At 40.7% G+C, this 27,617-nt stretch overlaps 1 protein-coding gene across 1 annotated transcript in view; it reads right to left on the bottom strand.

Annotated features, from left to right (window-relative positions):
* Positions 1 to 27,617, bottom strand: part of syne1a (spectrin repeat containing, nuclear envelope 1a) — a 131,769-nt gene that overhangs the window by 2,176 nt on the left and 101,976 nt on the right. Inside the window, 29 exon segments of the mRNA XM_051960973.1 lie at positions 2,886 to 2,944; positions 4,117 to 4,206; positions 4,576 to 4,833; positions 6,438 to 6,566; positions 6,725 to 6,931; positions 8,237 to 8,448; positions 8,539 to 8,665; positions 9,712 to 9,845; positions 10,243 to 10,311; positions 11,609 to 11,927; positions 12,517 to 12,708; positions 13,041 to 13,178; positions 13,352 to 13,534; positions 14,772 to 14,922; positions 15,185 to 15,372; positions 16,049 to 16,211; positions 19,247 to 19,413; positions 19,836 to 19,994; positions 20,662 to 20,817; positions 22,042 to 22,167; positions 23,383 to 23,577; positions 24,023 to 24,257; positions 24,338 to 24,432; positions 24,545 to 24,692; positions 25,384 to 25,538; positions 25,701 to 25,847; positions 25,993 to 26,175; positions 27,139 to 27,343; positions 27,454 to 27,587. Coding sequence (XP_051816933.1) covers positions 2,886 to 2,944; positions 4,117 to 4,206; positions 4,576 to 4,833; positions 6,438 to 6,566; positions 6,725 to 6,931; positions 8,237 to 8,448; positions 8,539 to 8,665; positions 9,712 to 9,845; positions 10,243 to 10,311; positions 11,609 to 11,927; positions 12,517 to 12,708; positions 13,041 to 13,178; positions 13,352 to 13,534; positions 14,772 to 14,922; positions 15,185 to 15,372; positions 16,049 to 16,211; positions 19,247 to 19,413; positions 19,836 to 19,994; positions 20,662 to 20,817; positions 22,042 to 22,167; positions 23,383 to 23,577; positions 24,023 to 24,257; positions 24,338 to 24,432; positions 24,545 to 24,692; positions 25,384 to 25,538; positions 25,701 to 25,847; positions 25,993 to 26,175; positions 27,139 to 27,343; positions 27,454 to 27,587 — 4,724 coding nt within the window.

The following is a 27,617-nucleotide window of genomic DNA, read 5'->3' as shown; positions in this document are numbered from 1 at the left end:
GTCAAAGTAAAAGTGCAGCTAATCAAGCATTTACATATTTATGCAATTTCTGCATCGCCAACTAAATACATGTGGGTTCCTGTCCACATCTCTCCTTCCCTCTCCCCCTCTCCCTCTTCTGTCCCTCTCAACCAGCAGCAGATGGTTCCCCCCACGTAAAGAGCCGGGTTCTGATCAAGGTTTCTTCCCGTTAAAAGCGTGTTTTTCTTGCCACAGGGCTTACTCTGGGGGTTCAGGCAGATGAGTTCTGTAAAGCGTCTTGAGACAATTTGAATTGTAATTGGCACTATATAAATAAAACTGAATTAAATTGATACTGTAACTGCACAACTGTGTTCAGTGGTATAACTAACATATAATGGATCCCTTCACCTGAGAATCTGAGTCGCTCAGAAAAAACACTGTCAGGAAAAGAATTGTTCCAATGATGGTGCTCCTTACAGCTCATTTAAATCCTGAACTCCAACACCTTAGCGGGTTAGCTGTGCAGCATCAGTTACCATGGTGATCTAGCAGGTTAGAAGAGAGCCACCTTCATGACTTTTAGGATCAACACACCTCTCGCTAACCTCGCTTCATAGAACGGCTCTCTGACCTTTAGGGAACAGCGATGGGCATTTTTCACTACTTTCAGAACAAATAATCAATTGAAAAATGCATCTGTGGCTGCAGTGAAGCCGATGTTTGCAAATACTGTCGAGTAAAACAAACACCGAACAGGAAGGAAAGGAAAAATACAAGAATGAAGCAAAAATCCAGCAGAGAGAGTCACACACACGTCGACCTGAACACACACTGAACACTCACGAACACACGTGCACATTCGGAGGATTATAGGAGGGGAGACACTCTCTGGCTCTAGAGCCGACTATGTGAGAGTTCAATGCCACGTCTCTTCCAAACAGGAGCGGAGGAACTGCCAAACGCCTCTCTGGAGATTTCCACTGATAGAGCCAAGAGTCAGAGGGGAGGAACAGAACGTTCTCACTGCGACTCATCCTCACCGAGGCTGAAGGAGGGTCAGACACGCACTGCAAAAACTCAAAGTCTCACCAAGTCTATTTATTTTTAGTCAAAATGTTTCATTCACTTAACGATTGACATTTCAGCAAGATAGGGGGATTTGTTCTAAGACGATGCATCTTAAATATCTTAAGTCAAACAATCTTGAAATTATCTTGTGTTGAGTTGAATTTTACAAGAAAACTCAAAATAAGTTTAACCCTCGTGTCGTCCTAAAGTTTGAAAATGTGGAGGAAAAAAAAACATTTTCACAGTGAAACTTCTGATGTCCACATTTTCAACATTTTTGGGAAATCTTTGAACATTTTTCGGTGGAAAAAAGAAATGTTAAAAATGCTTCTCGAAGAACATTCACCTAAAAATCAACCAAAATTCAGCGAATTTCGCTGAATTTTGGTTGATTTTTATGTGAATGTTCTTAAAGAAAATAGAAGTTTTACTGATTAGATGTAATCACTTTAGATATTTTTTGGAAAGATTTTCACTCATTTTTTGTAAATATTTACAAGAATTTTCTTGGCAGATTTGGTGGATTTTAAAAAAAAACTATTAAGGGAAACTTTTAAGGAATGGCTGTAATTTTCTTCCTGAAGTTTTTGAAATTTTTTAGAAATTTGAGGAATTTTTTTGCTGAATTTTTGGATTTTTTCCAGATAAGGAAAAAATATTTTTTGGTGCCGGTAAATGAAGACAGCAGGAGGGTTAAAACTTCTCAAATTAGGAGGTAACATGAAAGCAAAAATCTATTTTTTAAATGAAAAACTGCCTCTTTTTTTAGCATATCTGGCTTATTTTAAGACACCTTAGCTTAACAGTCCTGGTAAAATAGAACGTTCCCCAGCTAATTTTGAGATCTCAAGATTCTAAATATCAGATCTTATTTCAATAAATCTCACCAGGCCATTTTTCACTGGTTCTTTTAGCAGATTCTTTCACTTATTTCAAGGTAAAGTTCCTTGAAATAAGTTTTTTGTTCTTGTTTTGAGAGGGGCGTTTTTTAAAGTGCATGAAGTCCTCCTCCATCCTGAAGTCCGTCACATATCAGAGATTTTATCAATGGTTTAAGGCCTGGCAACACCTCCTGCTCTGCTGGAGTTCTCACATTTAGGATTATTTCTGCTTCTCATACAAATTATGTAATCAGGGGGAAACAAACATATTAATTTTTTGCTACAACACTCATGATGAGACCAGTTTAGGCCGAATCTTCACCACGTCTGTGTGTTGTTGTTGGCAAAACTCATAGAAAGTTGAATCAGGAATGAGAGGAGAGACAGAGGTGAGTGACTTAAGAGGTCTGGAAAGGAAACAGGAGAAATTGGGAGTTAACGTAGAAGGAAAAACCTGCAGGAGTGAATGCATCATATCCTGCTGCAAAACTATGACAGGAATGAACCAGGAAGGAAAGGTGAGAAAGAAAAACAAAAAAAAGCTAAAGCTCAACAGCTGAGAGGGTCACTGGGGCTCTGATAATGCCATCTAGTGGGGGAGGAGGGTACTACAACGTCACTCAAAGGAAGGAGAAGCAAAAAGTATGACAGCAGTATTTCATGATGCCATTCAAAAAGCAGCAAAGACAAGCAGTGAAATAAAACATTTAAAGGAGAAAGGGAGCGGCCTGATGTAGGCGATTCCCCGCTCGTTTAAGAGCTGACAACACGGCCTCTAGAATAAGGGAGGATCATGGAACTCAGCGTTAGAGCCTCAAAGGAAATCAGAATCATCGAATAATGTTTGACGCTCAGTAAAAGCTGGGTGATTGTCATGCACTGATTTGGTTTGAATGAATAAAATCAGGTTTGTAGGCGGGCAGCTCTGGTTCCATCATCCTCCCGGGTCTCTAGAGTCCAGCAGAGAGGTACCTGTGGCGCGGGCCGCTCTCAGGGTGTCCTGGGTGGGCCTGACTACTTTTGCCTCGGGGCTGTACCACGTAATGAGCAGGGAGGGGTAAAAGAAAGAAAAGAATGTTTCAGTCAAGGGCAAATAAAGGCAAAAAGCCTCAGATGAGAGAAAAACAAACAACATAAAGAGAGCCATAACATCGCTAGGGAGAGAGTCATCAATAACCGAAGAGCAGCAACATAATCAGTGATGGTGATTGACTTTCAGAACCAAGAAATCTGGCTTCTCAAGACAAAATCCTGCAACATGAAGCTCAAATAAAATTACATCTGTAATTTACATTTATGGTAAGGCCTGAGAAAAATAGATTTTAACCTGCATATATTTCAAATTTAACCCTCCTGTTGTCCTTCGGGTCAAAATCGACCCGTTTTAAAGTTTGAAAATGTGGAAAAAAAATATTTTCACAGTGAAACTTCTAATGTCCATGTTTTGACATTTTTGGGAAATCTTTCAACATTTTTTGGTGGAAAAAAGAAATGTTCAAAATGTTTCTTTAAGAACATTCACAAAAAATCAACCAAAATCCAGCAAAATTTGCAGGATTTTGGTTGATTTTTTGTGAATGCTCTAAAGAAAATATTAAAAGTTTTACTGATATATATATGTAACCACTTTAGATATTTTTAGGATTTTTTTTGGAAGATTTTAACTCATTTTTTGAAAATATTTACAAAGATTTTATTGCCAAATTTGGGGGATTTTTTAAAAAATAAAACTTTTGAGGGATAGGAGACTTTTAAGGAATTATTGGAATTTTCTTCCTGAAGGTTTTGCAAATTTTCAGAAATTTGGGGAATTTTTTTTGCAGAATTTTTTTCAGACAAGGAAACAACATTTTTTGGCGCCTGCAAAAGAGGACAACAGGAGGGTTAAGCCACTACAGAAGAGTTTAATCAGTGAAACGAAAAGCCAGGTTTTCTTGTAATATTTGGCAGATCAATATGGTGTAGGGCAGCAAAAACATCTCATACCAGGGAGATGAGGGGGGTCAACAACAGTTTGTTTCATGTACATGTTAGCAGAGCAATTGCAGAAGGGAAAAAACATTTCTATTAATAAAAATAAAAGGGTGGGGAAATCTATCCGGGGAGAAGAAAGGAGTGCGCAGTATCAGGACGGGGTTGTCGTTTTTGCTGTTGAGCACACAGACTCCACCCTTCAACTGCACAACATGAGGAAGAACATTACCAGTCTTTTGCGACTTTGGACGGTCACCTCTGAACCACGACCAGCAGATCCACAGGTCTCTGATTTGCCGATGGGCAACGGTAAGCAGCCCTGAAAAACAAACCAAAGCAACAGTTGGAATACACTGGAAAAACGCCCCTCTCAAAACAAGAAAAAAAAAATTTCTTTCAAGGAACTTTTAATTCAATTAAAAGTTATTATTAAATTATTTCAATTAAATTATTTCAAACACTTGAAATAAGTGAAAAAAATCTGCCAAAAGCCAAAGTGAAAAATGGCTTGTAAGATTTCTTGAAATTAGATCTGAAATTTAAAATATTGAGATCTTAAAATTAGCTGGGAAAACTTATTTTAAGCTCTATTTTACCAGGATTGTCAAACTTAGGTGTCTTAAAATAAGCCAGATACATACACACATATCTAACAACAATCTGCTGCTACTCTTCAGTATCATCTGACCTGCTGCGTGTCCAGGGCCTCCAGCCTCCTCTCCAGCCCCTCCAGGTCTGAGCTGACCTCCCTCTGCAGCAGTCTCAGTCTGTTCCAGATCACATGGACCTTCTCCTGGGCCTCCAGACACTCGCTGCCCTGAGCCTGGACCTGCTCTGAGGTCTGCAGCAGCAGAGTCTGAGGTTTGGTGGTGACCAGCAGCTGAGCCGACAGCTCCTGGAGGGACGACACCTTCAGCTGCGAGTCCACCAGCTCACGCTTGATTTGCTGCAACGCAATAAAGCAGGGGTGTCAAACATGCGGCCCGCTAGACAAAAGCTGCCCCCCAGAGGGTCCAATTCAGCCCTCTAAGACCAGGCGTAAACTAACCGTGACGTCACCCGTTGCTTTCAACGGCGAGAAAATGAAGCCCGGATTTTGCTACTTCCTGGTCGCCGTTTTGGATTTTTTTGGAGCCAGTGACGTAAAAAGCGTCATCAAACAGACTGGACCGGAGAGCAACTAGGGGCAGGATTGGCTGAGGACTCTCTTATCCCGCCCACGTTTTGCCACAGAGGCTTCTGTTGCTGTCTATCAAGTATAGCCACGCCCCCTGGCTCCGCCGACTTTAACGATTTATTTAAAATTCTGTATTGATTTATTTTAAGATCGGCCACCTGATCTCTCATTTTGACCATGAAAACTAACAGGAAAAAAATCCTGAGCTGTAGAAAATCAGTCTATCAAATTTTATTTTTTCCAAAAATGAATTGGGGTCTATGGAGAAAAAGCTTCTTGGAGCCAACCCTAGCGGACGGCGTGATATTGCAAGTTTTTGACACTTCCGGGTTGGCTTCAATTCTGGAGCCAGATGCTACGTCCACTATATATACAGTCTATGTCTAAGACAGACAAGACATTAACTGCAAATTCTAAATTTGTAAAACCATAAATTTAAAATAATTTCTAGACCATGACAAGCTGTTCTGATTATGAAGTAAAATACTAGATTGTTCATTGTTCTTTTGTCATTTTGTGTCTCATTTTTGTAATATCTTGTCTTGCTTTTGGTTTTTTGTCTTTTTGTGTGACTTTTGTCATTTGTCTCATATTTTCTTCCTTTTGTTTCTCGCTTTTGCTGTTTTGTTTCCTTTTTGACTCGTGTTTTTCGTCTTACTTTTGTCATTGTGTGTTTTACTTTATTCATTGTTTTGTGCATCATTTCGGTCGTTTTGTTTTCTTTTTGTCTCGCTTGCGTTGTTTGTCTATTTTTTTGTCATTTTGTTTCCCGCTTTTGTCACTTTTTGTCTCATTTGTGTCTTTTGTCCACTTTTTTGGCGCTTTGTCAAAATAATTTTTGTCTTTTTTATGGCTGGACCTGAATATCCAAATATCTGAATATTTGGTCGCTGAATATTAATTTTGAGATCTGAATATTTGGGTTTTTTATGAGTTCAACGACCACCGGATAGCTTCTGTTTTGAACATTTCCAGCATTTTTAAAAAAAATAAAAGGCGTACAAACCTACCAACATGACGCGGGGTTCAGATGATGAAGCAACCCAATGATTACTTTCAAATTTGCTTTGTTTTGTCTTTCTAATCTTATTCAACAAATCATTTTAAGATACATCCACTAATTATTGTTAGAGCAGTGGTCCTGAAACTGCTGTACTGCTCATCAAGAACCAACGAACAACTTAGACATGAACTCAGATCTGATGCTATTTTTTCAAGAGAACATTTTTGTTTGTTTTCAGGGGGAAGGAAACCATCACAATAAGTTACTTTTGTTTTACTGAATTTTGCCAAACTAAAGAGTGTGAAGTAACACAAAAGGCTGACGGAAGCCAGACTCACACCACATATAAGCAGCATTCAGAGACACGTACCGTCAGGGTTTTGTGATGAGCTCTTAATGTTTCTCGATCTGCTTTTTGAGGGATGGGCACCACCTCGTTCCTCCTGCGATCGATGTTCTCCAGCCATAGCAGCAGACCGTGGCTCATTTCGTGGAACTCCTGAATAAAATATTCCATCAACATGAATGGAATTAGACTCTGGTACACAGCAATCACACAAGATAGCACAGAGGCATTCTGAGGGGATGAATATAGACGTAAAGTGTTGTAGCTTTCCTTTATTACTCAGCAGCCTGTCACAGTGCATGTTTTAGTACCTGACACTGCATCAGCGCCGTCTGCAGCTCTTCCCTCCAGTCCTCCAGCGAGGCACCGAGCCGATCCCAGCGAGAGTTCATTTCTTTCAGCTGGTCCCTCAGCTCCCACGCTTCCTCAGAGTCGGGCTCTGATTGGAGGAAATCTGCACTGCTCAGGTTGATGGAAAGCACCTCTGACTTATGAGCGTCCATCCCCTTCTGCAGCTCCTGGCGATGAGAAATAAAAATGATTCATGACAGCATCTGCACACGTGACGCAGGACATTCATTCTAATGCCAACAGTGAGGAGTGCAGCAGGACTAGACTGAAGACACACGCTGGATGTAGGTTACTTGGCTTCAGAACGATGTATTTATAGATTTGTGGTATCTTTCCAAATGCTTTACAGGCATCAAATGCCGGGCTAGATGCTGAGGTGTGAGTGTGTTGATGTGATTTGGTGTGTGGAAGGACAACACTGTCAGCACCTTCAACCGGAAATACGAGCAGGGTCAAATGACTGCAGCCAAACTGTACTTTATGTACAGTCCCTGATGATACACCACACCGAGACTGATAAGGCAAAAGTAAGCCAAGGATGAGAAAATAATGAAAAATGTGAATCCGATTGCTGCAGATATCAAATGCAAGAAAGTAAAAGACAGATATTAAGTAGATTATTCCTCCTGTTGTCCTCATTTACGGGCACCACAAAATGTTGTTTCTTTGTCTGAAAAAAATCCAAAAATTCAGCAAAAAAGTTCTCAAAATTTCTGAAAATTTGCAAAACCTTTAGGAAGAAAATTCCAATAATTCCTTAAAAGTTTCCCTTAAAGGTTTTATTTTTAAAAAAATCCACCAAATTTGGTAAGAAAATTCTTTTGAATATTAAAAAAAACAAAAAAAAACGAGTAAAAATCATCCCCAAAAAAATCCTAAAAATATCTGAAGGGATTACAGATATATCAGTAAAACTTATAATAGTTTCTTTAAGAACATTCACAAAAAATATCAACCAAATCCAGCGAGATCCACCAAATTTGGCAAGAAAATTCTTGTTAATATTTTCAAAAAATGAGAAAAATCTTCCCAAAAAATCCTAAAAATACCTAAAATGATTAGATGTATCAGTAAAACTTCTAATATTTTCTTAAGAACATTCACATAAAAATCAACCAAAATCCAGCAAATTTCGCTGGATTTCGGTTGATTTTTTGTGAATGTTCTAAAGAAACATTTTTAACATTTCTTTTTCCACCAAAAAATGTTCAAAGATTTCCCAAAAATGTTGAAAATGTGGACATCAGAAGTTTCACTGTGGAAATATATGTATTTTTCCACATTTTCAAACTTTAAAACAGGTAAATTTTGACCTGCAGGACGACACAAAGGTTAAACCAAATTTTGTCCCACAAATAGAGATTGCTGCTACTAAAACATTTCAGTGGATGTTCCTTTATGTTACAATATATTTTCTAATGTTCTTGAAGCTTTGATACAGCAACAAACACACGGATATACAGTCCACAAACCTTGAGCTTCTTGATTCTCTGCTGGATGGTGTGTATGTCGGTGCTGAGATCGAGCCCTCGCAGCTGGCTGAGCTCGGCCTCCGACTGACCCAACCAGGCCCTCATGGTCTGCAGGTCTGAGATCAGCTGCTGCCACTGCTGCAGGTTCTGTTTGTGTCTGTGCTTCTCACTCAGAGACTGAGCCTGGATCAGCTCCCAGCGCTCAATCACCCCTGGAGGTAAGAAACGGATCATTTAACACAGCCTGCACAGTGAACTGTACAGTGTGTGTGTGTGTGTGTGTGTGTGTGTGTGTAACTGACCTGCGCTCTGCATGTCTGGGCTGGTGGGGTTGGTGAGGCCTGGCATGTCGTCTTCGTCTTCAGTCAGCTCTCCTTCTGCTCGCTTCACTGCATCTATACTGCCACGACACTCTCCCATCAGACGCATCTGTACGGATGGAATAATATGTTACATGCATTTACTGAACTAAATAATGCTTTCTGATTGTTTACTTAAAAGGAGAAAATAATCTCTATGAACAAAAATCGCAGACATTATTGAAAACATAAGTCCATACACTGCCAGTCAAAAGTTTAGACACACCTTCTTATTCAGTGCTTTTTATTTATTTGTATTATTTTCTACATTGTAGATTAATACTGAAGATTAACATGTTTTTGTTTACAACATGATTCTACATGTATTCTTCAGTATTAATCTACAATGTAACAAACATTTTTTAATAACATTTATTTACCAAAACTGTGCAGATGGATTGTTCGTTGAAATATAAAGTTATTTCTCTTTACTAAACCTAAACAGCATATAGTAGTCACTGCATACAATCAAATACAAAAGAATTATATTGAAACTCTGGATATCAGTGTACTATGTCTATCACTTAGACATGACAAAATCAGTTTAAGTAGTTGATCTAATACTAGCTGATGCAAACTACCCATCAATGGCTTTTATTAAATTATTTTCTACATTGTAGATTAATACTGAAAACATCAAAACTATACGAGAATACATATGGAAATATGTTATATACAAAAAAGTATTAATCTTCAGTATTAATCTACAATGTAGAAAATAATACAAATAAATAAAAGCCATTGAAACTTTTGACTGGTAGTGTACAATAGCATAACAATATTGTGTGTGCATGCCGAAAGAAGTAATTTAGGAAAATGTAACACTGAACAAGAATCGTGATGACATGATCAGATCAGTCTGTGGCTTCCAAGATATGCAAGCCAAAATGATTACATTCCTCATTTATCATTTATTATTAGAAAGACAAAAAACAAATATCTTATCATAAATATGAAATAGTTTGTGCTTGTGTGATTTGTTTGCCATAAGTGACCAAACCGGATGTTAGTTTTTTTTAAAGAGTAAACAAAATGAAACTTCATTAGTCATGCTAAAACTATCCCTCATGATGTGGTGTAAGACAGCAGATGCTTATTAACATGAGGAGGACTCACGTAGCCCATGTAGGTGGAGTCGATGTCGGGGCTGCAGCGTTTGGCGGTGACCTCTCTCTGCTGCAGGTGATACCGTCCTGCATCCAAAGCCTGATCCAGCTGTCTCAGACTGGCCTCCAGCTGGCCTGGCTCGCCTAAACAAAGAGAAAAATCAGCTCTATAAAAGCAGAACGGTAAAATTTTCAGCGACGACATTTCCGTTAGCATGCTGTTGATGCAGAGTGATGCTGAAGTGGCATGCGTGAGTCTGAAACGCAACAAAAATGAGGGGAACACAGAAAACAGGTTTCCACACAATTAATTAGATGAGACATGAATGAGGGGAGAAAAAACACTGCTGCAGATGTGATGGTTGGAAGCAGTGATGGTGACATCTTTGCATGCAGACATACAAAGATTTTTCTAGATGGTGGGACATTGAGCCTGAATGATGCCTCTTAGTGCGGCAGTAAGCTTCTGTTAAAAAAAAAAAAAAAAGAAGAAGCGTGATTTAGCTGATGGCATGCTCTTCTAGCTCATGCTGTTTCCTACCAGAAGATGATTTCAAAGTGTTCTCAGTCAGTTTTATATAGGCCTCTGGGCTCTCTGGGATAACTACATCTGGGAAGAAACACATACAACACACACTACTTATAACGTAGGCACGACTCAACGAGATATTGGTGATAAACGGCAACGACCTGGCAGTCATTTGGCACTGATATTTTGTTTTTTCTACTGTTATTTCTATGAAAGTTTGTGAGATAAACGAGCCCAAGTATAATGAAAACAACTGAATTCATTTAAACTGCCAAAGGTGACATGAATGATACAAATTTAATTCAAAGAATTAAACACCAAAAAGCTCTACAATCACATTATAATGCTAGAAAGGTAAGAAATAATTATTTTCTCACTACTAAAGCTTTTCTGAGCAGTTAGATCGAATCAATTCTACTTCACCAAACTTTTTCCACCAAAATAACACATTGCTAACATTATAATAATTTCAAACAGTTGCTGTCATTTAGCTATCCTATTTTTCTGATGTTCATCAGCATTTATATGCCCACAAAACTTGATTCCATCTCATAGGTAACCCTGTGTTTCCTAGATCGAAGCACATAATTTGGTATTATTTATAGGGAAATTACTGATTCTTTAATTACTGAAAACATTTTTATTCATGTTTAACGATGTGCTTTCCTGTAGACAAACACACAGTAGAAGAATTTTAACCCTCCTGTTGTCTTCATTTGCGAGCAACAAAAAAATATTATCTTGTCTGAAAAAAAATCCAAAATTTAGCAAAAAAATTCCCCTAATTTCTGAAAATTTGACGAACCTTCAGGAAGAAAATTCCAATAATTCCTTAAAAGTTTCCCTTAAAAGTTTCATTCAAAAAAATCCCCCAAATTTGGCAAGAAAATTGAGTAAAAATTTAAAAAAAAAAATCTTGAAAAAAATCTAAAGTGTCTACATACACATCATATATCAGTAAAACTTCTAATATTTTCTTTGAGAACATTCACAAAAAAATCAACCAAAATCCCGCGAATTTCGCGGGATTTTGGTTGATTTTTATGTGAATGTTCTTAAGAAACAATTTTAATATTTCCTCTTTTCCACCAAAAAATGTTCAAAGATTTCCCAAAAATGTTGAAAATGTGGACATCAGAAGATTCACTGTGAAAATATACATTTTTTTCCCACATTTTCAAACTTTAATTTTGACCCACAAGGCAACACGAGGGTTAAACATTACTAATGAAGCTGCTCTATTGTACATCAATGGGAATCAAACTGATTTAAAACTGTCCCAGAAATGTGTGTTAGCGGAACATCTTATGACTGAATCCTCCAGAAAACAGCAAATATCCACTGAGCATCCATCGTACAGTTCGTACAGTCGACCTACCTGACAGCACCGTGGCAGCCGTCCTCAGATACTCATCCTCCTCCTCTTGACCTCGACTCCTCTCACCGTTGCCTCGTCCTCCAGGACTCTCCAGACCTCTGCTCAGATCGTAGTCGTGGTCCCACTCTAATGGGATGGAGTCCACGCTGGCCGGAGTGTCACGGCCCGAGCGGTCGGCCCGGATGAGGGCTGCTGTACCCGACGCCGGACGACTTGACGTCCGGGGCAAAGAGGAGTCGCCCCACTGCAGCTCAGTGAGGTCTCCACCCTCCTCCATCTCCAGCTCTCTGTCCGAACCGTCGAGTTCGTCATCTGCCAGCTGGGAGAGACAGACGAGAACATGTTGTCAGAAAGCACTGATGGAAGTGGATATAGTACAGTGAAGGCTACACGGTTGAAAATGTTATTTAAACTGGTGAGAGTGCAGTTTTGAGGTACGGTCAGGCCAACATGTGTGTTGTCCTGACGGTTAACACGCTAACAGGAAAGTGAGTGTCTCCCGTTTCCAAACAGCTGTCAGACTGACACTTTGATATGTTTTCACCATGTCAGGGCTGGTGAGAAATGCTGCAATGAGTTCAATTTCTAACACAACAACAAAAATAAAAAGCATGCTCTTCTACCTCCCTTTGTTACATTTCAGCAGGAAATCCTGCTCATTAAAATCAAATTTTACAGACAACAGTTTTGTCCCAGGAAAAAACACATCGCTTGTCCTTGTGTTAAAACTGTTTGACTTGTAATTTAAATAAGAATCGTTGTGCTAAGAAAAAACTACTGCATGTTGAATAGAAAATACTTCACCTTACCCTAAATAATAGCATTTGAGTGTTATTTAACATTTAAAATGGAGAAATATCGTTTTCCTGCATTTTTGCAGGCTAGTTAATATTTCTGTGTTTACTCACAGGGAGTCGAGTGAGTTTCTTGTAGTATCTGTCCACTCGTCCGAACACCTCCTGACAGTATCTCTGCAGCTCCTCCAGCTCCTCTTCGATCACGGCTGCGTCCAAAGGTTCGCTCTTCTCAATCAGAGCTTCACCCTGCCTGAACACCAGCTCAATCTTCCCCGTGTTCAGGTAGATCTCCTGCTGGAACGCCTGGAAATGTATTCCGCAAAATGTATAACCAATAAAATAACAGCCCATTCCTATCACAGCTTAGTTTCTTATAAATTGTCAAGAGAATCCTTAGCGTTTGGTATGTTTACTTGTCAAGTACCTTCTACTAGAATTTCTACTGGAAGCCAGACTGACCAGCTTTTATATTCCCCCCCTATTCTCATGATTAGGACAAAACAATCTCTTGAACTGTAAGTCAGTTGTGTTCTGCGTCATGCTGGCTTTAACTGAAATCCCCTGCACTGGCTGTTGTTCCCTCAAAGAACCAAATCTTCTATCTCCAGTGTCTTCAAACATGCCGTCCATCTTACCCTGAGCTGTTTTATTTTGGCCTGAACGTCACACTCAGAGAAGTGCTCTATGTTGGTGAGCTGGAGGTCCATCTCTGTCAGCCACACCAGGATGCTGTCTCGTGCCGTCTCGAACTCCTCCCTCTGGCTGATGAAGTGCTGCACAAACACAGACAGAAAGATGAAATCACTACCTTGTTCTAAATAATTTCAGCATAAATTACATAAAGTGTTTTTGGAAGATGGGGCTCCACAGTGGCTCGGTGGTTAACGCTGATGCCCCGTAGCCCTTTCAAAACCTCTCTAAGTCGTTGCACCTCAGACTACGTTACCTTGAGTCTCCGTAGGATGGCTGCCACCCTTTTCTGCAGGTTGTCCCATCGCCTGTTCCCATCATGCACCATTTCTCTGAGACGACAGGAGGAGTCCGTGCGGTTTTCTCGGGCCAGACGACGATACTGTTTGTTGATGAGTTCCAACTGGGTCAGACATTCCTGCACCTGACGCTGGAAGGCCTTTGACAAAACACACACATACAAACATATTATCACTCTAAACAGGACACATAGAAAATATACAACAGATATGAGTACAGTTTTGAGCAATATCATTTAAATGATCAAACGGAAACATAAGTGCACTTTTTCTAAAGTGACAAGTGGAGTATTTCATCTTATAAACAAACGATTCAGAAAGACTTTATGCAAAATACAGGCCCCAAAGTAGATTTACTATACTTATTAAACATGCCAAAGGTGCATTCTGAATTTGGAAAACACTGCTTTAAGTACTCTGTGCCTGCTGCCTGGAACTCACTGCAGAAAACACTAAACCTGAAGGAACTCATCACCATTGGAATTTTTAAAACCGTATGAAAGATCTTGCAGCAGCTACTTTTCCCACTTGGTGGTGTTTTAATGTAAATTCTTAATCCTGTGCTTTAATCTAGCATGCATTTTATTTATTTTGTTGAGTGACTTAGTGCTGTCTGTTTTTAATTGGTGTAATTTAAATGTTTCTCAGGCTGCTGTCTTGGCCAGGCTTCCCTTGAAAGAGGCTGTTGTATCTCAACAGGACCGACCTGGTTAAATAAAGGCTAAACAAAATGCATGAAATGGTTATAAAATGTTTTTTGTAACTAAAGCTGTGTCTAACTGCATGGCTGGATCATGGCTACATGTGCCAAAAGAACTACTAGAGGAACTGAAAAATCTGACTGTGTGAAGATTACAGATTGTCATTGCCAACATGTAAACTTAACTACTGTTGATATTTTAAAAATACTGAAAGTCACAGCAGTCATCTAAAGATTTAATCAGACAATGACGTCTGGAGCAAAGTGCAATAAATGCTCATTTAACCTACCGTAATTAGAACAACTTGAACGATTTTTAGATTTCAAATCTCAAAATTCTACATTTAATGAAAGCTTCAAGTCTGGACCTACGCAGGCGGATAGCAGCGGCCCAGGCCAGACAGTCAGCTAAGAGGAATGTGCACGTGCACAGTGATGGACAGCAGCAGCTGAGCAGACCAGTGCGAACGAGTTTCAGCAGCATGACACCACTTTTTCTTTCTCTCTGTTTACTCTATCCTGCAGTGACTGTCTCTGATTTTCTCTGCGGTCGTTTGAGATTTTTTTGTTTATCAAGAAACTTTAAAAGCATCAAGACATGCACATGTATGCAAACTCTGTGTAACTGCAGCTTTCTTTTCCTCCACATTTTAGTAAAAAATGTTGAATAGACTCACCTCAAACTTCTTAAGCTCTTCCTTTGCGATGGTATAGAGAACTCCAGAGGAGTTTGGCAGGGCGGCTGTTTTTTCTGAAGTCTTCAGCCAATCCTCAAACCTGGAGTAATCATCCAAAAACTTCTGCCACAACCTCCATGTTTCCTCAATCCTGCAGAGAAAAAAGTTAAGCAATGAGGGAAGTAATGTCTATTTAAATGTTCAGAAACAGCAGCAGTGTTATACTTCAGAGGATACACTCAAATAAGGTGCAGATGTGAAATTCAGGGCACATTTGCCATAATTGAACTCAGCAAAAACCTCCAAACACACAAACAAAGGCTAGAAAAATGTGTCTCTTTGGCATTGTCTCACAAAATCAGCAATAATGTGAAGACAGTAGGTTAGACAGAATTTATCCATGAGGCACTGACTTTAGCCTCCTCTCCATGGACATGGCGCAGATGTTCCTCCAGCGTCTGTCCAGTCCTCTGGTGGCCTGCTGGATGGAGTCACACTCTGTCTCTGTTGAACAGGCATCACAGTCATGCAGCAGGACTTCACACAGGTTCAGCACTGACGCCACACCTGTACTGTGTTTCTCTATGTCCCTCTGCAGCTCCTGTAAAACAAACAGAATAATAAATTTGTTTTTTCAGTACAGAAAAGTTGCATATTCAGCATCCTGTATTATATTTAACACCAATTGATGTCTTCTGGCCTATCTTTCCATCTTTGCTCCATTTGTGCTTCTGTTCACGTTTCATGACAGAAAGAAAACTCTGTTTGTACCATAAATTAATTAAGCAAATGTCTCCCAATAGTTTACAGAAGGAACACAGTCACCCTGCTGAACTACAGTAAGTCCATGTGTCAGCTAACTCTGCAGCTCTGGAGAGGAAGCAGGTCAGTGGGGTCTCAGGATCTAGTCCAAATTTAGAGCAGCATCTTGGCAGTAGGAAGTCTACTGACACCTACAGTGGACTGTCTTTAAACAAACAGCTAGAGATGCATACATGAGTCATGCTTTGATTTCCTCATGTGCTTCAGTGTCACTCCTTTTCCACCGACTCAATTTGAGTCATGTGGCCCTGCTACAATTTAGTCTGTACAGAAAATACACACAACATACATGTGTGGTTCTTTGTGCTGGTGAGGGTGGTTGTACATATAAGTGTGCTACAAGTGAGCAACAAAGGGCCGACGGATTACCACATACTGGTCCATTGCTGCAAAATGTTTAACCCTGAACTCCTCTGTTTGTGTATCCCAGGACTGTGTATGTGTGGCCCTCTTGCCTGCTGTTGGTTGAGTTTTCTCTGAATCTCCTGGTCATCACAGGTGTCATAGACGATGGGCCTGGAGAGTTCAGTCTCGATGTGAGCGAGCCAAGAGCGCAGGCTGCTCATGTTTTTGTCTAACTGCTGCACTGCCACCAGGGTCTCCCTCAACTTCTTTACCCTGGTACAGAAACAAAGTCAGAGAGGAAGTCAATACGAGGACAAGTGGCAACAGTAAAGGTGAGGAAAATCCTGACAGATTCTTGCACAGTTTATGTAAAACATACTGTAAATACAACTGATACACAAAATAATAAAATAAAAGCAAATGTGTCTGTTTGTTGAAATAGGTGCAAAATGTCAAATGAGGCAAAGTGACATTAAGAAATGATATTACATTTCCGCTGAAATAAAATAAGTAACATGTAACCAAAAATAATAGAGAAAGCAATCTGTGGCTCCATCCAGACTGCGAACCCAAAATAATGAAGAGTTTGTGTGTGTCTACATTCAGCTAAACAGACCAGAAGAGTAAAATGAGCATGAGGAGTAATATTTCACATCTGAGCAGATATTTTTGTTGGGAAGTGATGAAACCTTATTTGAACCCACACAGCAACTGGGGACCATTTTGGATCTGCAAGTGCCAGACATTTTCAAACACTGTCCACTGCAATCCATAAAATGTGAGCTATATGAGCCAACATCCAGTTCCTACATCAGTTCATCAAACATTCGGCGCCTCACCCTGCAGAGCAATGCAACGCTCACTGTCTCATCAGACAGGCTTGGTAGGATTTAGGCTGCAGATGTACTTTACTGCACAAAAGCACAAAAGCCCATACTTGTCTAAAAATAGATGCACTAACAGCTTTCCTCCACATACACTCAAGGTTACTAAGGGACTGACAGTACTGTCTAAGGAAAGATGTTTATGACCTGCAGCTATAATGTGCTGTGCACTCGCTGCTGCATTTCAAATTCCTAAACTAGCTGTGAGGCATCCCACAGTACCTCAACTGTTCACATTGTAGGAAAGTATATTAAACAGATTTAAGCATGATCTAATGCACCAACAGTCTTCTGTCAAACACAAATAGAAAATAATCAAATTTGCAAAAAATTTGTTTGCATGTTGCACAAGGTTGCACAGCTTCACTGAATCATGTCTGATCAGATGAGATGTGAGTCAGCTCACGATGCTATTCTCACACTAACAATAACACTCCTGCTATTGTTTTAATTGCCTTGTGTTGTCTCCACTCAGTGCAGGAATACCAGCTCGTTAAGACAAGACTTAGGACATTATTTTTAAATACTAGTTAAACCAGATGTACGATCATCATGAAGCTGAAACAACAATCTCTCTGGGAAAAAACTTAAAAGTATGCACGGCAGAAACACCCTTAAAACTACTCTGATACTGTAGCATTTGGTGCAGCAACGCAGACTAAATCAGACATTTTGAATCACAACAATGATCAACAATCATTCATTTCTATTTACATGTGATTCTACATACCGTAGCAGAAGCTGGTTAACAAACTACAACACACTATTATACATCTAAAGAGCAAAGTGCATGAGTCTAAATCTATGTTTTTAAGCATCAACATTTTTGTCTTTTACGAAACGTCAGCATAAAAGAATATCATCCTGCCTGTTGACATCACAATCGCAGTCCGGCAGATCGTCCTCGCTCGGGCATCCTGCCATGTTATCTGTCCCTAAGTCCAAAACCATGGGGTTGCAGGATTCTCAAAGACAATTTTAACGTCACAAAGCGTTAGCGTGTCGATCCAAACACTGCTCTCTTTCGTCTGTGAGCTCCACGTGGGACTTTCTCTAAACTCTGTCTGTACATAAGGGGAGGACCAGCAGGTAGTGGAGGGGTGGCACAACTGTTGCTCTCCAAGGTTAAAAAAAAAGAGAACCCCAAACAGGCATGTGCGAGTGTGTAAGTGTGAGTGCCTGAGAGTGACAAGTGCTGCTGTTTCTAAAAAGAGACTTACAGTCAGAGGCATGTGCTGCAAAGCTGGGCAGTGTTGGAATATCAGACAACACATTCAGACTGACGTCGTGTGAACAGAAGAAGGCTGCAGGCACCATGCATGTAAGCACACTTCAATGGTACAACGTGAACAAAAGTTTTTCAAAAATCATGTTTGCAGGAGAATAGTAGGAAATCCTCATGTCCACAAAAAATAAAAAATTCAGACACCATTGATGGACCTTTCCATAATACAAAACAAAAAAGAAAACCAGAAATGTTTCTTTGCTGACTGTGACCCTCTCCCTCTTGTTTTAGTGAAGAGAGGATATAAGAGACAAAGAGATTGCAGCTGTCTGCATAAAGTCAGAAACAGTCCTCCCCTTTTTCCCTCCTCCAACACAGTCCCAGAGGGCAACAGCCGGAAGACAGCCGAGGGGGGCAGCTGGGGTAGTTAGAGTCAGTTTGCGTCAGGTCAATAACTTTCAATGGACAACAAAGGCAGGGGAGTTTATTTTTTTCCATATTAAGTCATCAGAAACGGAAAAACTTCTGTTGCCTGCTAGTTTTAAAGTGCATTTTAGATTGACTCAGTCAGTAGAAGACAAGCTACATACAACTCTGGTAGGCAGCGACATCCAGAATACCAAAAAGCTACAAGGACACAACAAAAGACGGTTGAGGGGGGATGAGGAATGTGATCTCTCCCTACTTGGTTTTAAAACTCCACTGAGTGGACGTCACACGGACACCAGCAGGGAACTAATGATGTACCTCAGCTGCACTGTGGTACATGAATTTCCCATGGCTAAGGAGCCAAGTCCAGACACGCCTTCACTAACATCTACTTCTGAAACAAAGTGGGATCTGCAGGGTCAAGTGCAAACACACAGACTCTTAGTTTTCACTTTACATTGAAAAAATGAAAAAGTTAAAACATCAGAGTGCAGATCTGATGCTCTCTGGCTTTTCAGAAATAGGTGAACTGACTTCACACTGTAAAATCAAGATAACATCATATATTCAACTTGGTTTTTTTTTCATCCACAGAGCTCAACATTCATCAGAAAATTAAGTAACGTTAGTAATGATTTGTGCCATAATCAACTAATCCTGTTGAATTTTTTTCCAGCTTGCCTAAAAGTTGCATCTACTTTCACAGACCACACAATCTCTGCCATCAAACACACACTCTTCTCCTGGTCTCTTGACTCTTGTCCACCCACCTGGCAGCAATGAGGTCCAGCAGGTGTTGCCAGCGCTCACTGACTTTGCTGAGCTTGTGCTGGATTTCGGCCGCCTTGCCGTCTTGGCTGGCCCTGGCCAGTCGCTCGCCCATAACCTGCAGCTGCTGCTTGTTCTCCTGAGCGACACTGATCTCCTCCTGGTAGTCCTGGTGGACAAACACAAGGAGGTGTCAGTGCGATGTACAACGTATGAGCTTGTCCAGCATTTAATTAAATAGGACATCAGTAAGTCAAGACTTTGCAAGGGAATGCACCTATTATGCAGATATTGTTTTATATTCTTTAGAAATTTGCATTCAAACGGTAGAGTTTCATTAAAAAAAGTGGTTTCATTCGGCATCAGGCTGATGACAATGAATAAAATAGTTTTAGGTATAATTTATGCACAAATATATACATAAATCAACCACTGAATAGAAGTGGTCAACATCAGAAAAGCTTAACTGAAAATACCTGAAAGAAAACTATTTCACTACCGTGAACTTCATATATCTGTACAACAAGGCTATCATTCATTCATTTCTACATATTTGCATTTCAGGTGTATTTCTGTAAGGACTGAAGTTACCTTGCGTAGCTTTTCAATCATCTCTTCAATGCTGATGTCACCATTCTGAGAGACTTTGCTCTCCATCTGTGTGAGCCACTCACACAGCTCCTTGTTCTTCTCATTGAACACGGCCCACTCATTCAACTTCTCGCTCACCTGCTGCATGCGCAGGGAAAGCTGAGGGGACACAAGGGGAGACAGGTTGATTTTTAGACAGAGGACAAGACCAAAGCACGAGGATGAGCGTGAGAACATGAGAGAAAAGCAGCAGCATTGGAATATAAACAATGAAAGAAGTGATAAGTGAAAATATCAACCAAAGATAAAATAATAAGGTTTCTGACAGCACAGTTTATACTATTATCAGGAAAAGCTACACAGAGCAACAACAAAAACCTACTAAAGCTGCAACCAGAAATGCACCAAAGTCTTGTTAATTCTCTAAATCCTCTCTCAGTCTTATTCAGACACCTCATCACAGCAACACACAGCTCACAATAACAGTGTTGGTTCCTTAATGCCTGACATGTTAGCCACTAGTATAAAAAGTTAGCCACAGCTCTCACTTTGCCAAAGGTACCACAGCTGTTAGCACTATCTATCATTCATATCTATTCATTCTGCATAAGGATATGCTAAGGGCACAGGCCAAATATATTTAACACACATTTCTCTTATTTTACATCTCTTGTGAACGCATCAGCTGGATGAGGTATGATATGTTAATTAAATCCAAAAGAATGAGCAGATAAAGCTATAAATGTATCACATACTACACAGAAAAATAATTTATTTACTTACTGGGTCAAGGAAAATCACAAGAATGTGCACTGTGAGTATTTACCTGGTGGCAGACCTCCTCCCACTGGCGCTGTAGCAGCTGGAGGCGTTCCTGTAGCACTGTGATGTCATCTGCACTGACCACGCCCTCCAAGGAGTCCCTCAGCAGGGATAAGGAAGTAAGGTCATCAGTCCAGCCCTCCACACTGCTCTCGAATTCCTGCACCAATGACATGACAAGACATCAATAAAGGAAACGGGCATGTAACCCCTAATATTAAATGCAAAGACAGGAACCGAGCTGTCAAGACTTATTACATGAATTCAAGAATTATTACATGATGACAAACAGCCACAGTCGGTACAAACAGGAAAACCACAGACTCAGTCTGCTGAAGCTCAGTTGCAGCATCCTCAGAAATAGTGAGAAAATGCAAAACAGCCAACTGACGAACATTACAGCACGGCATGTTGAAAAATGACAGATGTGCTAAATACAGGAATTCGATGCCAGTCTTCTGAGGTAACACTGAAACAGGAACATATCCCATATCATATTAAAATAAAGCAGCTACAAGGATAAAGGCAGGATAAGGTAACAGAAGCATCCAACCTTGCATCTCCTCCTCCTCCGTCACTGTGACGGTTTTGCTGCGCTGCAATCATTTGTGGTCCGGGAGAATGTCTCTATTACGCAACACACACTCACAAAAGGAAGCACACACATGCACACACACATACATACACCCCCACAGCACACAAGGATTCTCTCTCTCTCTCTCTCTCTCTCTCATGCGCACGTAGCCTCTCTTTTTCTCTCTCTCCCTCTCTCTCTCCCCACCCCCTCTATCCTCAGCTGATGCTAACTGTGTGCAGCTACTCACAAAGCCCTCCTCCTCCCTGAGGAGCTGAGGACGTGTCATGCATCAAACATGACTGCATACAGTGACCAGTGGTTACCATGAACTGAAAGTGATCATAATCAGAATTTTAAAATTTCTGTGGGCGCAAATAAAGAAAGCAAGTCCCTGATTTCAAGCAGTCATGTTAAATAACTATTTACTCAAGACAAGCTCCTGTGCAAAACAACCAAAAAAACCAAGCATCCCTCTTAAAATGATACATCAAATCTGTTAAAACAGAAAAAAATAAAACTAGCCCGACTACCATAGAAGCAAGGTCAAACATCGGGACAGCAGCTAGATGAATACAGATGTTTTTTTGTCTTTGTTGCTGCTGATCTGATTGTTTATCTGTTTGTCCTAGCAGCCAGATTAAAGAGGTTATAGCAGGACAAGTCTGAGTCTGTGGGTGTGTGAATGTGCTAAAGAGGAAGAGACAGCATGAGCATATGTTTAATGAGAGAAAACCCCACTAAGAATTAGTGGGGAGGGTAAGGAAATAAATAAAAAAATGTAATTGTGTGTGTGTACATTCTCCTTACTTTGCATCTGATTTGCTCTGAGTGTAGCTCCTCATGGTGGTCCGGCAGCGGCAGAGACAGCTTTCTCTTGAAGGCTCTCAGCTTCTCCAGTGACACGTCTATGCCCTTCTCGCATCGCTCCCACTTCTACACAAACACCCACAATAAGAATTAGAGCAGAAAACACAAACGCACACTCATATGCATGGACAGCAGACCGTCTTTTAAGGAAAGAAGCTGCTACAGATTCTTCCTGCAGCAGCAGCAGCAGCAGCGGCATCAATAAGAGTAGAGCTGGAGAATTACAAACAGACACACTGTATACACACACATAGGCACACGTTAACGCATGGCTAGTCAGCCCACATCACTTCTCACACCATAGATGGCCCACTTAGCTTTGAGCCTCTCAAGCAACACCATAAGAAAGAGTGATTCAGCAAAAATCCACCAGCCGAAGAAGAGAATGAACAGAGCTTGATAATAAACGAGAGAGGTTCTGCTCCAAAGGGCAAAGATTTTGGCTATTTTTAGAGTTCAGGATGCAGCCTTATTCAGGATTAAACGTGGAAATATTTGGCAGGGCAGCAAAGTAGCATGCCTGAAGCAAGAGTCATGGAAAAAGAATAGCTACAGTGGCTGTGTAAACCAAGGAAGATAACGAGATCATAGAAGAATGAGATTATGATGAGGACCTTGGATGCATCTTTTAAACTGCGTCATTCAGTCCATTTCAAAACAGGGGACTATCCCAGCCTGTATCATCACCTCACAGGGTGTTTGTTTGTGTGTATTTATATGGATGTGTGCCACGGTTTAATCCTTTCTCATCTTTATGCACTGGTGTCATTTTTTAAAGCTTGAATGTCCTGCGAGTGTGTGTAAAGATGCTACTCCTATGCAGATGGAAGAGCGCTGCATCTCTGTACTTCAGCGCTTGTCAGGACAGAAGGTGCAGTGTTGCATAATTAAAGTTGTAACCTGGATTCACTGCCCTACATGTACAGCCAGGTTGACTCATTTAAGGCTTAGATGCCCTTCAGCACCCTTGAGAGTTGAAGACACAGCGTCGCCTGCAACACTGACTGTGCACAAGTAAAACCTCCTGCAGCAGGATGTCCGATAATGCAGCACTGATTATTCAGCAAACCTCATGAAGTGCCACAATACGTAACTAATGGGTGATAGTCAAACATAAAAAATAATGAGCGTGAATGGGAATAATTAGCCTGAAATAAAATAAACTCAATGCAGACCTAACGATGTTGTTCTGAGACTCATAAAACATCAACAGAGGGAGAAAAAAAGCACTAAATAAATAAGCACAATGAAGTTTCAGGATAATTCCAGCTAAAGTCTGACCTTGAGCAAACCATGCAACTCCCTCTTCTGTAGGTCCAGGCGATGGTGGGCATGTCTCCATCTCTCCTGAATCTCCATCAGCTCTGTCTGCAGGGTGGACTCTGCCCTGGCATCAGCTGACAGCAGCAGGCTCCTGCCGGCCTCCACAGTCAGGATGTAGCCTCCCTGCTGCCTTTGGAGCACCCGCTCCCTCAGCTGGAGGAGCAAAGATAGAGACAAAGGGCAGAGGGGGTACAAGTTAACTAAGGGAATCTAAGGTTGGAGAAAGGGTGAGGGTTTGTTAGAAAAGGGTTTACATTTGTTTAGATTAATCCTGCTTTATTGAGTTTAGGTTAAGTTGTTAAAAATCGTATATAAAGTAGGTTGGTAAAAGGCTCACACTATAGTTTTAAAAATTTGAGGCACTGCACTTTTTCAGTGACCTCATAAAAAATTCAAGCTGTATGAACATATAATTCCTTTTAAGGTGAAGTGGGAGTATCAGTTATTGAACTAATTGCCAATCTAATCCAACCGTTAAACCTGGAACCTAATTTTAATTAGAATGGTGCCTGGCTTAGATAGCACAGCATGGCATATTTAAGATAAAACACTTCCAGAAAAAAAATAGTAAGGCAATGAGGCTTTAAGCAGTGCTTACTTGTATCTGATCTAACAGGTTTCTGGCCTGCTGCAGTGCCACTGGTTCTCCCGGCTGATGTACATCTGGATCATGAGTCACTTCTTGAAGCCATCGTAGCAGCTTTTCTACCATCTCCTGGTAGTTCTGCCACTGGCGGACCAGACTGTCGATGATGCCTCTTCGCTGCTGGGCCCGTCTCACTACCCCTTGCCACTGATTGCTCAGTAATGCCAGCTTCACACTGAAGTCATCACTGTGAGAATAATATGGTTAGCTGGATATATTTTTTCTGGGACAGGTAAAACTATCATACAGAACTGTGTGTTTATTCACCTGTCATCCACTTGTCCCTGGTCCAGCAAACAATGCCCATCGCTGATGATGGAGTAAAGAATCTGTTGTCTGCTGAACATCTCTGCCTGAAACAGCTGCAAGTATACATATACCAATAAAACACTGTGCACAACCAAAGACAGGACTTAGTACACAGCACGCATTACTATCATTCATGTACTTGTACACAAACAGCGACCCTCTGACCTCATGGTCTCGCTGTTGCTCCAGCAGACTCTGGTAGTTGCCTGAGATCTCAGCAGCCAGCTTGTGTTCAGTCTGAGACAGGAAATCCATCCAGGCCTCACACTTCTGGAGGAAACTCTGCTGCTGGAGCAACACTGACTGCAGTTTACTGGAGAGAGAAACATTAGAAACATCCACATCAGCACACAAGAAGACAGATGCATTAAAAACTGCCACTATAAACTCTAAACATTTCTTATAACTTACTATGCTGTACATAAAAAATGATTTACAAGTTTCCAAGCTTATATTTCATATCAAAATGAAGACACATGGACAGACATCTACAGTGTATCTTTAGGCTCAGTGCAAACATTTTTTTCTGCCTCCCAAGATTTTTGACCTTTTACTCAAAAAAGAAAATGATCATGGCAAAAAGATGTTTCATGACTCACCACCATCCATTTATTTATGATTCACTGACATTTATACCAGGAGGCTTGAAGGCTGACAGTAAATAGTATGTTATCATGAATCTGTAAACCCTTAATTAACGCCTATGCAAAAAATTAAACACTATACCTTATCATAAAGTTATGCAGTATAAAAACACAGTATGTTTTCTTTATTTAATGAGCTCTCACATTGGTAAAAAGACAGCTGATGTGCTTTTGTTACAGAGAAGGTGTAAGTTTCATGTTTCAAGGGCAAACACAAAAATGCAGAATTTCTGCAATTTAAAAACAATTTTTTTTTTGCATTTATTTAGTTTTTTTCTTGGGTTTGCAGTGTGGTGGTTATTTAGCATTAAGAGTTTACAGTGCCACTGCAAACAAATGAAATATGAAGGTTTTAGCTACCTGAGCCTTTCAGTGAGGTGAGCAGAGTGAGTGGCCCAGGCTCTGTTGAGACTCTGCAGCCGTTTAACATCTCTGTCACTGACTGGCAACCTGTACACCAACTCATTCACACGCTCCAGGTCTGGGGATAAACTGCTCAGCTTCAAGAGGTGAACCTGGAAAAATTTCATTACACATTGTCAGCTGGGCAGTCTAAGGAACAAACATGTCACGCAAGTCAAATTTAAGACAGAGAAAAACATGAATTCAAGCAAATTCAAGATTTTCGCTGCACAGACACATATTACATGACCACTTCTCAGCAGCATTTTTCATACTTTGAGTTTTTCGATACGTGTCTGGACCACAGTGAGGTCTGGTGAACCGACTTGGTCAGACTCCTTCAGCACCTCCTCTGCCTCTGCAGCCTTACAGATCAGTGTGTCCAGCTGCTCTCTGAAACCCTCACAGGCCCGAGATCCAGACTAGAAAAAGCCAGACAGACACAGTGTTAATACAAAGTGATAACCTAATGATCATATTCTTTAATTCACATATGTAGTGTATGTATAGTAGGAAAAGTGACATGAACCTGATTCTGCCTGTGTCTACCAATCCCTGCGAACCTACCTGCAGTACTTCTTGCTGCCTGTGAAGGGCATGCTCTAGTGTTGTCAGACGATGTGTGAGCGACAGGCGGTCTGACTGGAGGGATGCTGAGGAAGAGGCGTCGACTTGGCTCCTCAGCTGTTCCCCTAATGCTAGCAGCTGCTGGAGGGACTGGTGCACTTGGTCCTGGTCACCAAGACATTCCTGACATAGCATCAGAAGAAACAGGAGAATGGGAAGAGAGTTCGATTAGTTAGCATATGACAATTTGTAATGTAAACCTTGTCATATTCAAAATATGTGTGGTTTTCACCCAGAGGGTCCTATTTGTTCCTTTTCTAGAACATCATGAAAATAACTATTTTGTAAAACCACAAATGAACAGAACAAATACTGTGTTTTCATGAGTTGCATTTAGCTGACAAGCATACTTTGCATTGCGCTATTGTGTGTAGTTGTGAATTGTGTGTTCTTTTCTATATAATTTTGCATTTTGCTGTTATTCTGTATTGTTTGTGATTATGTTGCTATTTTTTGTTCTGACCTTCCAAAGAACTAAAGATACAAATCAAGTGGAGGACAGTTAAGTTTGAGCTGTACACTGTTACTTCAAATAATGAAACAAACAAATGAAAAACATCTTAAACAGCCGATGCAACAGCAAAGACCACTGTGTCTGGCAACGGTTTGCATCAGTGATCATTTGTCAGAGTAACAGTCTGCTTGTGGTGTTACAACTGTGTGTCTCTAGATGTCGCCCAGTATGGTCTTACAAGCCCAGCGTGACACCAGGAGACCCCTGTAGTGTAAATCAGGGGCCTGTCTTTCCCTCTGCAGTCTCTGTCTCTAAAGGCTTTTGTTAGATTGTGTTGTGAATCTACATTTAGGCAGACAAAAGGATGGGGTGCAATTTGGTATTCTGCAGAGGGGTAGAGGCTTTGTGAACCCTCGGAGTGAGCTGACAAGCAGTTTAGGAGCTTATTTCCAGTTCCTTAGAGAGGAGATTGAGGCTGAGCGGGAAAAATCTCACCACACAAAATGTGGATGTAGTATTAATTTAACACGAGGATGGGACCCTGGAAGATTTTTTTAAAAATTGTTAGGTTAAAAGATGTTCACAAGGTCATATGCTGGACAGCTACACTTCACTGTATTATCTCTACTCACATTGCAGTCCTTTATCCATGCACTGCTCTCCTCCTCTGTGATTTCCCTGTCAGTGGCGCTCCTCAGCAGGCGATCAGCACGTTCCTCCTGTTTCTGAACTTCTGCCACACACTGGCCATACAATGACCTGTAGTGTTGCCACAGTCCCAGCAAGGCCTTACTGCTCCTCAGCTGCTCTGAGATCTGCTCTAGTAGAAGATTCCACCTGAAGCAGAGAATAAGAAATCCTGAGATCAACACAGTTATTGTTTTACACTTAAAATTTTCAGTGCAATTCAAATTTAAAGAGACTGAGAGATGTCTTTTAGTTATTACCTGATGTTGACGTCCCGGAGTGCTCTGTTGAGTGTTTCAGCCACGGAGGGGTGACACTCGGTCAGTAGCTGGTGGGTTATGGAGCCAAACTTCCTCAGACTGCTTTCCTGTTTATCCATCTCGTCCTGCAGGTTCTGAATCGCACAGATACCCACAAAGTTTAC

This window comes from Acanthochromis polyacanthus, chromosome 16 (genome assembly GCF_021347895.1).
Source record: "Acanthochromis polyacanthus isolate Apoly-LR-REF ecotype Palm Island chromosome 16, KAUST_Apoly_ChrSc, whole genome shotgun sequence".
Classification (NCBI taxonomy): Eukaryota; Metazoa; Chordata; class Actinopteri; family Pomacentridae; genus Acanthochromis; species Acanthochromis polyacanthus.
Note: the sequence above shows the minus strand (reverse complement) of the source record. Positions and strands in the feature narration are given on the sequence as shown.